Source organism: Protomyctophum parallelum, assembly GCF_964188405.1.
Source record: "Protomyctophum parallelum genome assembly, chromosome: 8".
Lineage (NCBI taxonomy): Eukaryota > Metazoa > Chordata > Actinopteri > Myctophiformes > Myctophidae > Protomyctophum > Protomyctophum parallelum.
In genome coordinates, this window is record NC_139703.1 from 28,192,214 (window position 1) to 28,207,068 (window position 14,855).

Below are 14,855 nucleotides of genomic sequence, written 5' to 3' on the forward strand. Positions count from 1 at the left end.
GGGAGAGAGAGGGAGATATAGAGAGATACGGAGGGAGAGAGAGAGAGAGAGAGAGATCATAGGCGGCGGGTGCGTTTTACCTTTGGGTATAGGCTACAGAATTGCGTTGGGGGGGACTGTCGCGGCCGAGCGAAGTGAGGCCGCCGCCGCGGATTTATTTATTTATTTATTTCCCAAATGGTCTAAAAATGAGTTCTTTAGCATACTTTTACCAATGAATTAGCCTATACACAGACAGCGACTGATCAGCCTATTTTGGACGATATGGGACTTTTCTCGAACGCGCCCTTTATGTCACGCCTCAAGAACAACTACAAAAGAAACCCGATTAGCACTTTTTAACACCTCTTGGACGGCCGGTGTCTCTCAAGACAGACTGTTGCCTGAGGAACAACAGGGGAGGCGCTGTTTTCCCGAATATTTGACGATGGGATTCTCAGATTGCCGGCGGAGAGGTCCAAAATGTTCGGAATTCCCAGAAAATATGTAATGTAAATGTAAAATGTCCACGAAAATCTTCATGGGGGCCGAAAGGGGCCATAGGATTCTTCATGGGGGCCATGGCCCCGTGGCCCCCACAGACTCTACGTCGCTGAGAAATAGTGTTTCTAACAAACATGAGGACACTGCAATGGAGTTTGTTTTTGACAGATAACCAGGACAGGCGTTTATGCATAGTGTAGCGGCCAGCCATGGCGTCAGCCAATGGGACTGTCGTGGGGGTGGGACTGGCGACTGGGAGTGACGGGTTGCTCTGTGTGTGTAGTTAGGTTGAGAGTGCATGCTTGTCTAACTTGAATGTGCACAAACTGGCTGCTGTTATATGAGTGATCTTGGAAGTAATAAAGAGAGATCTTTATCATTGTGACTACGTCTCTGCCTCCGGTTCCTGAGACCGTTACAATATATTCAATATTTGTGCGAGTAGAACAATGAAGTGCCAGTCTAGCAGCTCGGTTCTGAACAAGTTGTAGTTTGTTCAGGTCTGCTTGAGTCGCCGCTGACCATACAACACTACAACAGGACAATAATAAAGGTGACAAAACACCAATGACTGTATCACTTGACCCATGTTAAGTGTTCTTGAGCAAGACACTGAACCGTATAGCCTAACATTTTGACTCGTCATTTTTATCGATTCTACAAGAGATACTCTAAAACTGAACCCCAAACCTTTCCTGATGAGCAAGTGTGGCAGTTCAGCCTTAACCTGACGCTGCCAGATGGGGGCGGTATTGGGTAACCATGTTCACAAGCTGTGAAACAAATTTGTGTAGCAAGCTTCTTGGATCTGGCAGCGTCAGGTTAGTTCAGCCTGGCTGCCACTGAGACTGAATTCAACACGGGGTTAAAGTTTGAAGTATTATTTGTTATTTTGACTTCTAGTTCTGTATATTGTGTGGTGCTTGCTTGATTACTGATTGGTGGCTCCATTGTAAGGAGCTGCACTTACCAACTGTGGGTTTGGGTAGGGGACAAGCCATCAGTGTTTTGTGTGTGTGTGTGTGTGTGTGTGTGTATATATAGAGAGAGAGAACTCTGATTATATGTGGTTTATGTGAATTGTGGATAATGTGTAATGATTTAAAAGTGAATTATACAAGTGTTAAAGTATTGTCTCTGGACATGGGGCTGTTATAATTGTGGAATCAATTAGGGTTGGAATGGTCCAGTGGGAGGGGCCTAGCCTATATATAAAAGGGGGACCTGCCACTGGGGATCAGTAGGGCCAACCTGTTCAGCCATGTATATACTGTAGTGTTGCTGTGTTTTGTTAAAACATCATTTTTGCACCATTTCTTTGTACAAAAGGTGAATAAAACTGTTCGATTTTGCTAACAAGGACTCTGACTTGCTATCTTGGTTAATTTTGAACATTTTTGAGTCTTGAATCTAATGCATTTTGAGCCCATACTACCTCGCACTGAGCAAAGTGTGACAGCAAGTTGGTGCCTTGCAATGTTTTCTCCTCGTTTGGAGTGTGAATGGGTGAATGTAATGTGCATTGTAAAGCGTTTTGGATAAAGCTGCTATATAAATGTACCATTATCATTTATAATACATCATTTCTACTATGTTAAACTCACTTTGCCATTCATTTAATGCATGTGCTTACTCTCTATGATGGGATGAATCTAGCTAGAGTTGCAATACCCTCCATTGACAGCCCATTGATTCAAATAGAAATTTCCGGTCTGCTTGAAACTCAGCTTATGGTCTCTCTCAACCTGCTCCACAGGTACACGAGCCAGGGTGATGACCCCAGACCCCCCAAGCTCAAGCTTCTACTCAGCCCTGAGTCTATTCTCCTGTGACATGCTGTGAATGCTGGACCTTAGAGCCTGTCCTAAATCCCTGACCACTGCACTACACCAGAATGCTATGTGCACCGTGCGGTACTAAACATCCAAGGCTGAGTGATAAGATGGCAGCCAGGAGAATAAGGCTGGTCGGTGCCATTGATACTGGGAGGAAAGTACTGGCCTACGGAGGCTCTATCTCTCTATCCATGGGTTCCAAAGTTCGATCCTGGCATACACAACTGGTGATGAAGTCAAGTAGAAGGTAGGAACTTTTTTTTTTTTGCTTCTTTGCTGCTGCTGCTGCTTGTGTTGTGGCTAATAGGCTATGTGTGATTCAAGCTCGAGTACTATTATATTACTGTCATTTTGGGACCCAATGGGTGGTAGCTGTGTTTATGGAGTAGTGAGTGTGTGTCTGTGTCCTTAAAATATTTTTTTGTCAGTAGTCGTTTATGTTTATGATCGATTGTATGAAAAAATACGGTGGTGTCCAGGAAGTTAATCTCTGTTGGATGAATTATGTGTTTGATGGTCATGGAAGCGTGGTGTGTGTTCACAATCTGTACAAATGCATCAAACTGTTGTAAGGTTTGTGTCCAGAGCCATATATGTCATCTAAAAATCTGAAAAACATTGTAGGTTGTAGTGGACACTTTGCCAAGGCCTCTCTCTCCCACTCACTCATGTATATGTTGGCATAAGCGGGTGCAAATTTCTTGCCCGCATAGCCGTGCCCTCCATCTGTAAATTGCAATTGAGACTGAGTTCTAATAGTTGTAAAATGGTATTGTCTGGTCTAGTGTTGTCCGGGTGTGTCTGGAAAAGATTTCTAACTGCCTGTAAACCAGTGGGCAGTGGCTGTATGTATGTTAGTGTAAAGGCTGTCAACGTCTATGGTGAAAATGTATGTGTGTGGTGGCACGGCTATGGGCTTGATCTTTTCTAGGAAATCATATGTGTCTCTTAAATAACTGGCGTGTATGGTGGAGAGGGGGTTGAGGAAGTGGTCTATGTATTGTGCTATGTGGTAGGACTCACTGCTGCAGTCTGACACTATAGGTCAGCCGGTGCATCACTAGTTGTAATAGACTTTAGTTAGTATAGCAGTATTTGGGCGCTCGATCTGCTTGCGCACAAGTAGGCCATGTATGGCCTACTACTGCAAGGCGCAAGTTGGCACCTTGCATTTCTAGTTTTTTCCCCTTTTTTTCCAGCTACTGTATATGACTTGTTTTCCCACAATGGACTGTGTATGTCGACTACCATATGATGATGATGAAAGCATGCACAGCATGCTTTACGACACAAGGTATAATAAAAGTGAGTTAGTGCCTTGTCACCGACCCACTAATGCAGGTTGGATTTAATCTCAGCTTCTGTAGCCTAGAGCTGTGATTGTAGTGCTAAAGCTACAGTACATTAAAAAAACCTACGGGGCTAATTAGAAGATGCATAGATTAATAAAGTCATGGTTTATGGCAGCCATCATATTTTTAAAGGCAGAGACTAGACCTTGTCAGCGGAATTGTTTGGAAACAGCTTGCGTCCAAGTTATACAGCAGGCACTTGGCTGCTGGTAGCCGCAATTTGCAACTCTAGATTTTTTTACAATGGGTTGAATCTAGAGTTGCAATAAGCTGATTTTCGGTTGGTTGAGGGGGAGCGCTTGTTTAATAGAAGGCTGTGTGATGGGGCGTCGCACTGTGTCTGCCTCTTCTTTGGGTGTCTTACCTGCGCAGGTAAGATTCTATTAAACAAGCGCTCCCCCTCACATCTTGTTTTACGGCACGTTGCAAAAATGCAAATGGCGGCTCGGAAATGTCACTCTTGGAATATTTTGGACAGAAAGTAACTCATAACATGTCTACGGGGGATTTTTATGAAAAACAAGCTCGGCAGATTGAAAGAGGATAATTCAAGCTTGGACTACAGCTGCAATGTTGGTGAGTTTAACGTCATTTAAGACCAGCAGATCAGAAACCGAAAATCATGAATAGGAAGTGGATGGAGCTTATTGCAACTCTAGATTCAACCCATTGTAAAAAAATCTAGAGTTGCAAATTGCGGCTAGGCTGCTGGATGCAATCCTACTGCTGGAGTAGATGCATAAATTACTCTGGGATTTCTAACTGCTGTTCTTTATCTGGCAGCCTTCACATCCTACAGAACGTAAGAACAACTATTAGAATCAGGTCAGAACTCTATAGGGTTACCAGTTTAGCCTTTGTGTGACTCGGGAAGACTCCAGTATTCTGCGGTGACACCAAGGTCATGCTGAGTGTCCAGAGTCTGTTGTCCTTTTCAGACAGAATAATCATATTTGAACTGGAGAGCCCCACACCTTGTAAGCACTTGGAACCGAGTCAAACTAAAAGTGCTTCTCTAGGCCCTAGAGAAGCACTTTTAGTTTGACTCGGTTCCATTTAATATATTATTTGACAATTTGCCCAATGTTTGACTAATTTTTATAGTATAGTTTGTTGATTACTTTTGATGCAGTAATGCTCTTTTAGGTATTAAAAGTCCTTAAATTGTCACTTTATTGTCATCTGGGGAACCCCCCCAAATCATGTGGGGAGTAACTGGAGACCCCCCTGGCGGTCCCGACCCACAGGTTGAGAACCAGATGATCGCTGTACTGGTAGGAGAGTCGACGTTATATTACTTTCTGGCCGGTAATGCCGCTAAATTAAATCGAAGGCCGCCAATTGGGCTGCCCACCATTGTTCAGTGGCATCTAACTTGAGGGTCTGAAATAAACTTTGTTATTGTTGATATCATTAATGCACTTATAGCCTAACAAATTCTCTGAATTTCTCAAGGAATTTCATAGAGCTGTGATTCTCCATGTTGGTTTCAGAGCCGCCATGCATTGAACAACTGGCATAGGCCACTGAATTTAACTTGCCCTGCTGTTATGGTAGACCCGAACACTTAGCAGCACCTGGACCGCCAACTCCCCAGATACCAGGCTATTGGCTGCCTTCGAAGCCAACCACCCACATGATTGAAGTTTATGTATTATGGTTATGATGATGAGACTTGTGTGTGACAGGCCACCTACATCAACAGAGGCCCCAGCACAGCCTGAGTTTGCCCAGAAGGTGTCTCACCCTCCTCCGGCTTCCTGTGGCAGTGCCAAGAAAGAAATTGAGGGATATGTTGCCTTTCAATAATTCCACGCTCTCTTATCGCCTACTAACATAGGAAGTGGAGGAACCATGTAGCTCTTTCAAGATGGTTAAGATGGTATCTGGCTGCTCCTGCTCTGCCATTGAATCAAATCTAATCTGTTTTTGCTTCCCCCTCCAAATGGTCATAAAGTAAGATCAAGAGGGCATTCTCTTTCGCACAGTCATATTGTTATCCCTCAGGCATATACATTCTCTATCCAATTACAAATTAATAGCTCAAATTTGGATTTAGAACCTGAGAAGTGGGGGCACTTCCTCTGCCTTTGATTGTAGACAAAACATTCAGCTTGTTGCGCAAGCAAGTTTGGTGAAGCCAAATTACAAGTTGCAACTGGGGATAACCCACCAGCATAGTGGTAGCAGGGGTATCAGTACCTGTATTTAACCTGGCACATCTTCCATGAACAAGTTGCTCATTACCATTCATAGCCACAGTACCTCCACGAATACCGGAGAACTCACCGGTTTACCAACTCGCTGCAGCGATATTTCAAGTTTAATGTCTTCATCGTTATGCTAACATGCTGTCTTCATCAATATAATATGTCAAACTAATTATTTTGTGCAATGATATGGTCAGCTAGATAATGATAAAAAGGTGAATGATAGTAGGCCTACCATTTCAGGATATTGTTTACTAATGAATTACATTGTTTTGGTACTTTGGTGTTTAAACTTTAGACTTCCTACTTCAATTAGTGTAAACTCAAAACAACTATCCTCTCTCTCTCTCTCTCTCTCTCTCTCTCTCAATTCCATGCAATTTCAATAAAGATGTAGTAAAGCAGAAATGCATTAAACCGCGGCAAGTCGGAAAACCGGCGAGTTCTCCGGTTACCCCCGGACGTGAGACAAAAAAGCAGAATACAATAGAAAGAGAAAAAACTAGAACGCAAACCCTTGGTCTTTCCATCCTGGTCCAGTTGTGGCATCCATACTCTCTCTTACATATTCAATAATGAGGGTTTAAGATCATTTGAAGACCTTAGGAACAGCTATGGTTTACCAACAACCTCTTTCTTCTTCTATTTACAGTTAAGAGCAGTTCTTCGAGCACATGAGGTGCCGTGGAGAAATGCTCTACCTGTTCACCCACTTTTCGATTACATAACTAAGATTCCCAAATCTGAAGGCTTTGTATCTTATTTGTATAAGAAGTTAAGAGAATCTACATGTCCGCCAATGGGTGTCTCTACAGTCTGGAACGTCGATTTAAAGAGTTGGCAGCGGCCGACCAATTGGAAAAGAACTTGGGAAAATATTTCTCTCTCATCACGAAATTATAACTATCAAATGTTGAATTTCAAATTTATTCAAAGATTCTATTTGACTCCAAGAAAACGGTTCCAACTCCAGCTCTGTACGACACCCATTTGCACCCTATGCAACAATAACAAACTGGGGACGTATATGCACATGATGTGGGAGTGTCCAGATGTCAATAGTTTTTGGTCTAGAGTTTCAGAAGTAGCCTACTATCTGAGGTAATGGGAACTAGAATTCCCCTCTTGCCTAATATTTTCCTGTTGAATGATGATTCAGCGATTGGGTTGACATTGACAATGCCACGTAGAAGACTCCTGCTCTTAGGACTGACAGCTGCAAAAAAACTGCTCGTCCTAAGATGGAAACCTCCCCATAAACTTGAGATTTCACAATGGATCCTCTCATTAATGGACATGATCTCTCTGGAACTCTCTATAGCTCGATCCAATGGGGCACAAGAAAACACACTTGACGTCTTATCCACAGCACTAGAAAAACTTAAATCATGCCAACGTCTCTGATAACTGTTATTTTCTCCTTTTGAATTTGATTTTTCCAATTGTAAAATATCTGTCTCGCCTTATTTACTATTATTATTATTATTATTATTATTATTATTATTATTATTATTATATTTTTGATGTATTGTAACCCTGTATCTGTTTTGCTGTTCAACCTGTGGGGTGGGAGGGTGGGGTGGGGGAAACCCCCTTTTTCTTTCTTTTAACAAAAGTAATAAATAAATAATAATAATAAATAAAATAAAAAACTTGATCGCAAAAAAAGAAAGAGAAAAAACTGAAGTCCAGCTCCAGCCACTGTTTCTATTTCAACCAAATAAAATGAACTAAAATAGCACACACATGAATGAACACATGCATGCTGGGATAGGTTTCCCCAAAATGTAAAGATTTTACATTAATGATCAGCAAAAATCAACCTTTTTGAGCTTGATCTACTTTCAAATAAAGTGCCTGCATTTAACTTATTTTAATTACCAATGTTTCGCCATGCTGTCCTCATGAACTCCTGTGATCTACTTCGCCACTTCAAATCAACAGCAAAGTTATGCACAATCAAGAAATGAATGGATGTTTGAATTGTTTAAATTGGCCCTTGGAGGCCTGTCCTGTACTACGACCTCTGCTCTGCACAGAAAAATCCTCATTCCTCAGTGATACAGAGAGCGTACAAATGGAACATTTGGTTCCATTTGTACATTTAATTTGCTGCGTAAGTTATCTAGAAGCTGAGATATCTTAGGAAATCCTCATTTTGAGGTGCAATTTACAAATGTCCAAGAAGGCTGCCATATTGGCATGGGACAATATAAATCGCCACAAAATCTCACAAACAAAATTAGATGCCATGTTTCCTACTGTAGTAGGTATTGATGGTGCAAAGTCAATAAGTCAATAAGCTTAATAATTCAGTAGCTTTGCTGCTGAATTCACACCAGCATGCAGCAAGTGAATTTCTGCAGTGTGGGATTCATTCCGCTCAATATGGGCGTGTGAAATAAGCGAGTTGGGTGCCAGCATGCAGGCTCCACTGCTCTGGGTGGCTCGAAGCCAACAGCTGTGCCTGTCAAAAGAGGAGAGCTCCCATGCAGTCACAGGCACAGACACTCATTGATCATCTCTGGCAGCTTGTATGTACATTATATATACATTTTAGGCCAGAAATGGATGTCTATTTATTTCATATCAACTGCTAGAAAACCATGTTATCAATATTCTTCCAAGTGGTGCTGTGGAGTGTGTACTACGCCTAGTCCACATCTACTTCAGAGTTCAGACCCTACTGCACAACACCGCACAGCGGCAGCAGCTGTATCGAACTTTTATCAACCTTGTCACTCCGCATTTTGCCTGCTCCACCTCCTGCCACAGTGGGGAAAGTGGTGGTCGCTCCAGACTGGAAGGGACTGCAGTCATACTCATACCCTATATATTGTATGCCGAACCTTGATTTGTAGAGTGTAATTGACAGGTATTTCTTGTGAAAGCAACACTTTTAAGCTAATGCTGCAGGAAGCCAAATGCTGATTTGGTGTCTGTAGTCTTCTTGGGTCAGTTTCCAAATGCAATAAGTCTTAAGTGACTTGCTGGCCAATAAACCTTCACACACACTTGTGGTGCATTCCCATTTTCAATTGACAGCTTATTAGCTTGAATTCAACAGACCTATATCTCATTCCCAATGCAATGCATTTTGTATAACAAATCCTGCAATACTTATTCTGTGTATTACGAGTCTGCAAGACTAAACGAACACCAAAGAAAGCCCTTGCGTGCGCGCACACACGCACACACACACACACACACACACACACACACACACACACACACACACACACACACACACACACACTTTTGCTTACTGAGTACTTTGAGTATTGCAGAAAACACCATCCCCGCCCCTTGATTTAATGACAGAGATAAATAGACAGAGAAGAGAGAGAGAGAGAAAGAGAGAGAGAAGGGAGAGGAGGAGGAGAGATCCGAGAGGTATCAACTCAGTCCAGCACTAGAACATGCTCATTCTTCTCTCCAGCAGCTCCCCTCTTCATCAGCAGCATGCACGGGTCACTCACTATTTCAATGCATCACGGAAGGAAACCCACAGTTCTCTGCACAATTCAGGCAAGAACATTGATCATGTAGAGAGGGTAGAAAAATAAGCTTTTAAGAGAATATTCACTGTCAAATCCGAAGGGACATCAGTGGAAATTGAAGATGACTTTGTCTCCTGGTGTCGTGCCATGGCAGCACGTGGACATGCTGTACATCTCCATAGAGGCCGCCATCGCCCTGGCCTCTGTGTTGGGGAACGTGCTGGTGGTGCTGGTGGTGGCCGTGAACCGGGCCCTTCGGGACACCACTTTCTGCTTCGTCGTGTCTTTGGCGGTGGCGGACATCGCCGTGGGAGTTCTGGTGATCCCTCTGGCTATCGTCATTAGCCTGGGACTGAACACTCAGTTCTACACGTGTCTCTTCGTCTCCTGCCTGCTCCTCAGCATCACCCAGAGCTCTATCCTGTCCCTGCTGGCCATTGCCATCGACCGATACCTGCGGGTGAAGATTCCTACAAGGTGAGTTGGTCTGGCCTTTATTTCCTCGTTTCTCTCCACAGGTGGGATTTGGGTTAGAATCGGAAATCGCAAAATCCCTGTTCTGGAAACAAATCATGACCAATACACTTATATTTCTGACTAACAGCTTTCTACTGCAGTGTTTTAAAATGCCTTCTTTCATCACAATGTAAGGGCTCAGAGTAGATCAAAACCAACTGTTCCTGAAATGTACTGTATATCTGACAAGGCGCTATATATCTCTGCCAGGTTTAATGTAAATCGATGGATTGGACATCGGAAGCTTTTAAGCAAATTAAAATGTCTTTCAGTCTGCTAAAGTGACTGACTTGGATAGTTTGTTTGACTTGGATTGTGGCAGTCCTCCAAAATAACACTTTTTATGTTGTAGTAGTAGTGTTGTGATGTGAAACATTAAGGCACATGTATGTATATGTTTCAAACCTAATTGAAAGTAGGCCTCTGTCTGTGATTAACCGTGTTCAATTGGAATGGATGAACAACACTTTTCCCCTTTCTCTCCAAATGTAGTCATTATGCCAATTCCTGAATTCCCCCACATTTTGTACTGACTCACAGGAGAGAACAGGAGCTCCTGGCATGACATCGTATGTGTGGAGAAACATCCTATTCCTCACCATTCAATATACTGACATGTCCAGCTTTTAGTGGACATAGGACTAACACAAACTTTGTCCTAACACAAACATTAAATGCCATTGATAATGAATGGCCCTTTTTACGTCATTGTCCCAACACAAACATTAAATGCCATTGATAATGAATGGCCAGTTTTGAGTGTTTGTGTAAACACAAACATTAAAAGCTGGACAATTATATTGTGACATGTGATTGGCCGGAATCGGAATGAGATGATGTAAGATAATGTATGATGATAAGAGGGCCCCTCACTTCACACGGGTGTGATTTCTTCATATTACTCCTACAGATTTTGTCCAAACATCACGCAAATCGGTCCACGTTATCTGTATAGATCAAGACGGATCTGTCAAGAGGCCAACAAATTCCATGCACACTTTTCACTTTGGCCTGTTATAGCACCACCAAGAGGCCAATTCTTGCATCACGCAAATCAGTGTACATTACACTCTAATCAGACCTGTCCAGCATTTTCATATGTCATCCTGATTGGCTAAGATTGAGTTCTACTATCTGGCCTGGTGGAGACAGTTCTCTGAGGTCTGAGGAGCTTTCTGAAAGGTGCATAACTTAGAAGAAAGGCTGTTAATAATGCACATTGCCCTGTTGCACTTCGGTATACTTTGTACCATGAGTATGATGACGATGACATCTCATAGAATTCTAAAAATCAATTATATATTGGAATTTTTTGGCTAAATTAGATAAAAATGACTATACCATGTTCTCCAGATATCACTACACTACTGGAGATGACGATGGTTGACTACCGCCTGACTGCCTGATGAAAACACACATGTTTAACTGTTGCAACAGAGTGTCATGGCTTGTACCTAGACTAATTAGACTACTTTGCCTTCTGTCTTTTCACTTGACTTTAGGCTCATATCGTCATGTTTCATTGGTCCTCTTTTCTTCTTTCACTATTCAGGTATAGCATCATAGTGACCCAAACCAGGGCATGGGTGGCTGTTTGCCTTTGCTGGATGCTCTCCTTTCTGGCAGGGCTAGTTCCTCTGCTTGGATGGCACAACCACGATGCCAGGATGGGAAACATCAACAAGTCCAGCGACATTGTCTGTAAATTCACATCTGTCATGAGCATGGACTACATGGTCTACTTCAATTTCTTTGGCTGGGTCGTGCTGCCTTTGACAATAATGATCATCCTGTATGTGGAGATCTTCAGGGTCATCCGGAGGCAACTCAACAAGCGGGCAGAGGCTACATGTGACGCAGACCGTTACTATCAGAAGGAGCTAAAGCTGGCCAAGTCACTAGCCTTGGTAGTCTTCCTCTTTGCTCTGTGTTGGCTGCCACTGCACATCATGAACTGCATCATGTTCTTCTGCCCGGAATGTCACGTGCCGAAGATCGCCATGTACGTGGGCATCTTCATGTCCCATGTGAACTCGGCTCTCAACCCGCTGGTTTACGCCTTTAGGATAAAACGGTTCCGGGTTACGTTAATTCAGATTACACGACGGTGCATGCTATGTAAACCTGCTGAGCCGAGTCCCTATCCCAACAGCACACTGGGCCTGACATGTACAGAGAAAACAGCAGTCAATGGGAGTACATGTACGCAGGACTGCCAGTTGGTCTGATGGTGGACTGATGGATTTTAACAGTCAAAGTACTTATTTCCTGTCCTGTACTTAAATCCTCTTTTTTTTTTTTTTTACATGATCAAATCCTTTCTTTAAGAGAGAGAGAGAGAGAGAGAGAGAGAGAGTGTGTGTGTGTGTGTGTGTGTGTGTGTGTGTGTGTGTGTGTGTGTGTTTAGGCTGCTCAACAGAAACAGGATTTTAACAGTCAAAGTACTTATTTCCTGTCCTGTACTTAAATCCTCTTTTTGTTTTGTTTTACATGATCAAATCCTTTCTTTAAGAGAGTGTGTGTGTGTGTGTGTGTGTGTGTGTGTGTGTGTCCCCTTTGTGTGTGTTTAGGCTGCTTAACAGTGCCACTTTACCACTTCACTCAGTGGTAGCCGCAACATAGGGGACAGCGACATAGGGACACACTCATACATACTCCAAACATACATACAGTATAGGGACACACTCATACATACTCCAAACATACATACAGTATAGGGACACACTCATACATACTCCATACATACATACAGTATAGTATAGGGACACACTCATACATACTCCAAACATACATACATACAGTATAGGGACACACTCATATATACTCCAAACATACATACAGTATAGGGACATAGGGACACCCTCATACATACTCCAAACATACATACAGTATAGGGACACCCTCATACATACTCCAAACATACATACAGTATAGGGACACTCATACATACTCCAAACATACATACAGTATAGGGACACCCTCATACATACTCCAAACATACATACAGTATAGGGACACACTCATACATAATCCAAACATACATACAGTATAGGGACACACTCATACATACTCCAAACATACATACAGTATAGGGACACACTCATACATACTCCAAACATACATACAGTATAGGGACACACTCATACATACTCCAAACATACATACAGTATAGGGACACCCTCATACATACTCCAAACATACATACAGTATAGGGACACACTCATACATACTCCAAACATACATACAGTATAGGGACACACTCATATATACTCCAAACATACATACAGTATAGTATAGGGACACACTCATATATAGTCCAAACATACATACATACATACAGTATAGTATAGGGACACACTCATACATACTCCAGTCCAAACATACATACAGTATAGGGACACCCTCATACATACTCCATACATACATACATGCAGTATAGGGACACACTCATACATACTCCAAACATACATACAGTATAGGGACACTCATACATACTCCATACATACATACAGTATAGGGACACCCTCATACATACTCCAAACATACATACAGTATAGGGACACTCATACATACTCCAAACATACATACAGTATAGGGACACCCTCATACATACTCCAAACATACATACAGTATAGGGACACTCATACATACTCCAAACATACATACAGTATAGGGACACACTCATACATACTCCAAACATACATACAGTATAGGGACACACTCATACATACTCCAAACATACATACAGTATAGGGACACACTCATACATACTCCAAACATACATACAGTATAGGGACACACTCATACATACTCCAAACATACATACAGTATAGGGACACCCTCATACATACTCCAGTCCAAACATACATACAGTATAGGGACACACTCATACATACTCCAAACATACATACAGTATAGGGACACACTCATACATACTCCAAACATACATACAGTATAGGGACACACTCATACATACTCCAAACATACATACAGTACACACGCGGCCAGTCATTGGATGGCTAAGCCAAACAACACGTTGCTTTGTGAGCTTTGTGAACTTCTTAGTGAGGTTTGCGTTGTACGGTAATTAACCTATACTGCCTACACAAGGTGGTTGTCTAGACCAGTGGACCTGTCTTAACTGGTACAAACATTGTGTAGACGAGGGAACTATAGTATGAGAGTTCAATTTGTGAATGGCTACAATTGTTTAAAGGAATTTTGAAGAAAGAAGAGGACACCAGAGGGACAATATCTTTAAGCCCACTGCATCACAGAACGGACACAGCAGCAACACGTGGTAAAGATTAGGACTAATTATGACATGCACTTCTCACTGACTCTTTAAGAAAAGCATTTTCACATAAACTATTTATTGCAGGAAACTTACATTATGGAAACTTGACTGAACACAAATTTGTTTTGCAGACAGTCTGTTCTTTTAATGACCAACGAAGACAAAAGCAACCAAGACATGGCCAACCAAGACATGGCCAACCAAAACATGGCAAACGAAGACGAAACCACCCAACTTGTGGCGACTCCTGAGGATGCGGCTGACTATGACTTGGACGAGGCATTGGAAGAAATTAGCAAGTTCATAGTAGCACGGCGTACTCTGCCTTGGAACCAGTGGTCCAAGATGGAGAAAGCAATTTTTTTCCTGGACAGATGCTTCCTGGGATTTTTGTCAATCTTTTTATTTATAATGCTTTGTCATTGTATGTACACATTGTGGTGGGTAGCAAGTATGACGGTGATACCAGCCTTTATGTTTATGTTTATATATATACCGGTATGTTTATATATGTTTGCAAATTTAACCTGTATTTTGTATGTCCTTTAGTCGTAATTACGTACTGCTGTTACATTAGTAAGACCACTTAAACCCCATCATCCGTATTGTGGGGAAAGTAAAATAGCTGATCGACAAGCACAACGTGACGATCGGCAACACAA

General features: G+C 42.2%; 1 protein-coding gene across 1 annotated transcript; it reads left to right on the top strand.

The window, feature by feature from the left end:
- Positions 1 to 9,501: 9,501 nt before the first annotated feature.
- On the top strand, positions 9,502 to 12,124 carry LOC310862981 (adenosine receptor A1; the record flags this gene model as incomplete). Its single annotated transcript, XM_083771103.1, has 2 exons — positions 9,502 to 9,857; positions 11,449 to 12,124. The coding sequence occupies 2 exons, from the start codon at positions 9,502 to 9,504 to the stop codon at positions 12,122 to 12,124; spliced, it is 1,032 nt and encodes a 343-aa protein (XP_083627229.1).
- Positions 12,125 to 14,855: the final 2,731 nt, after the last annotated feature.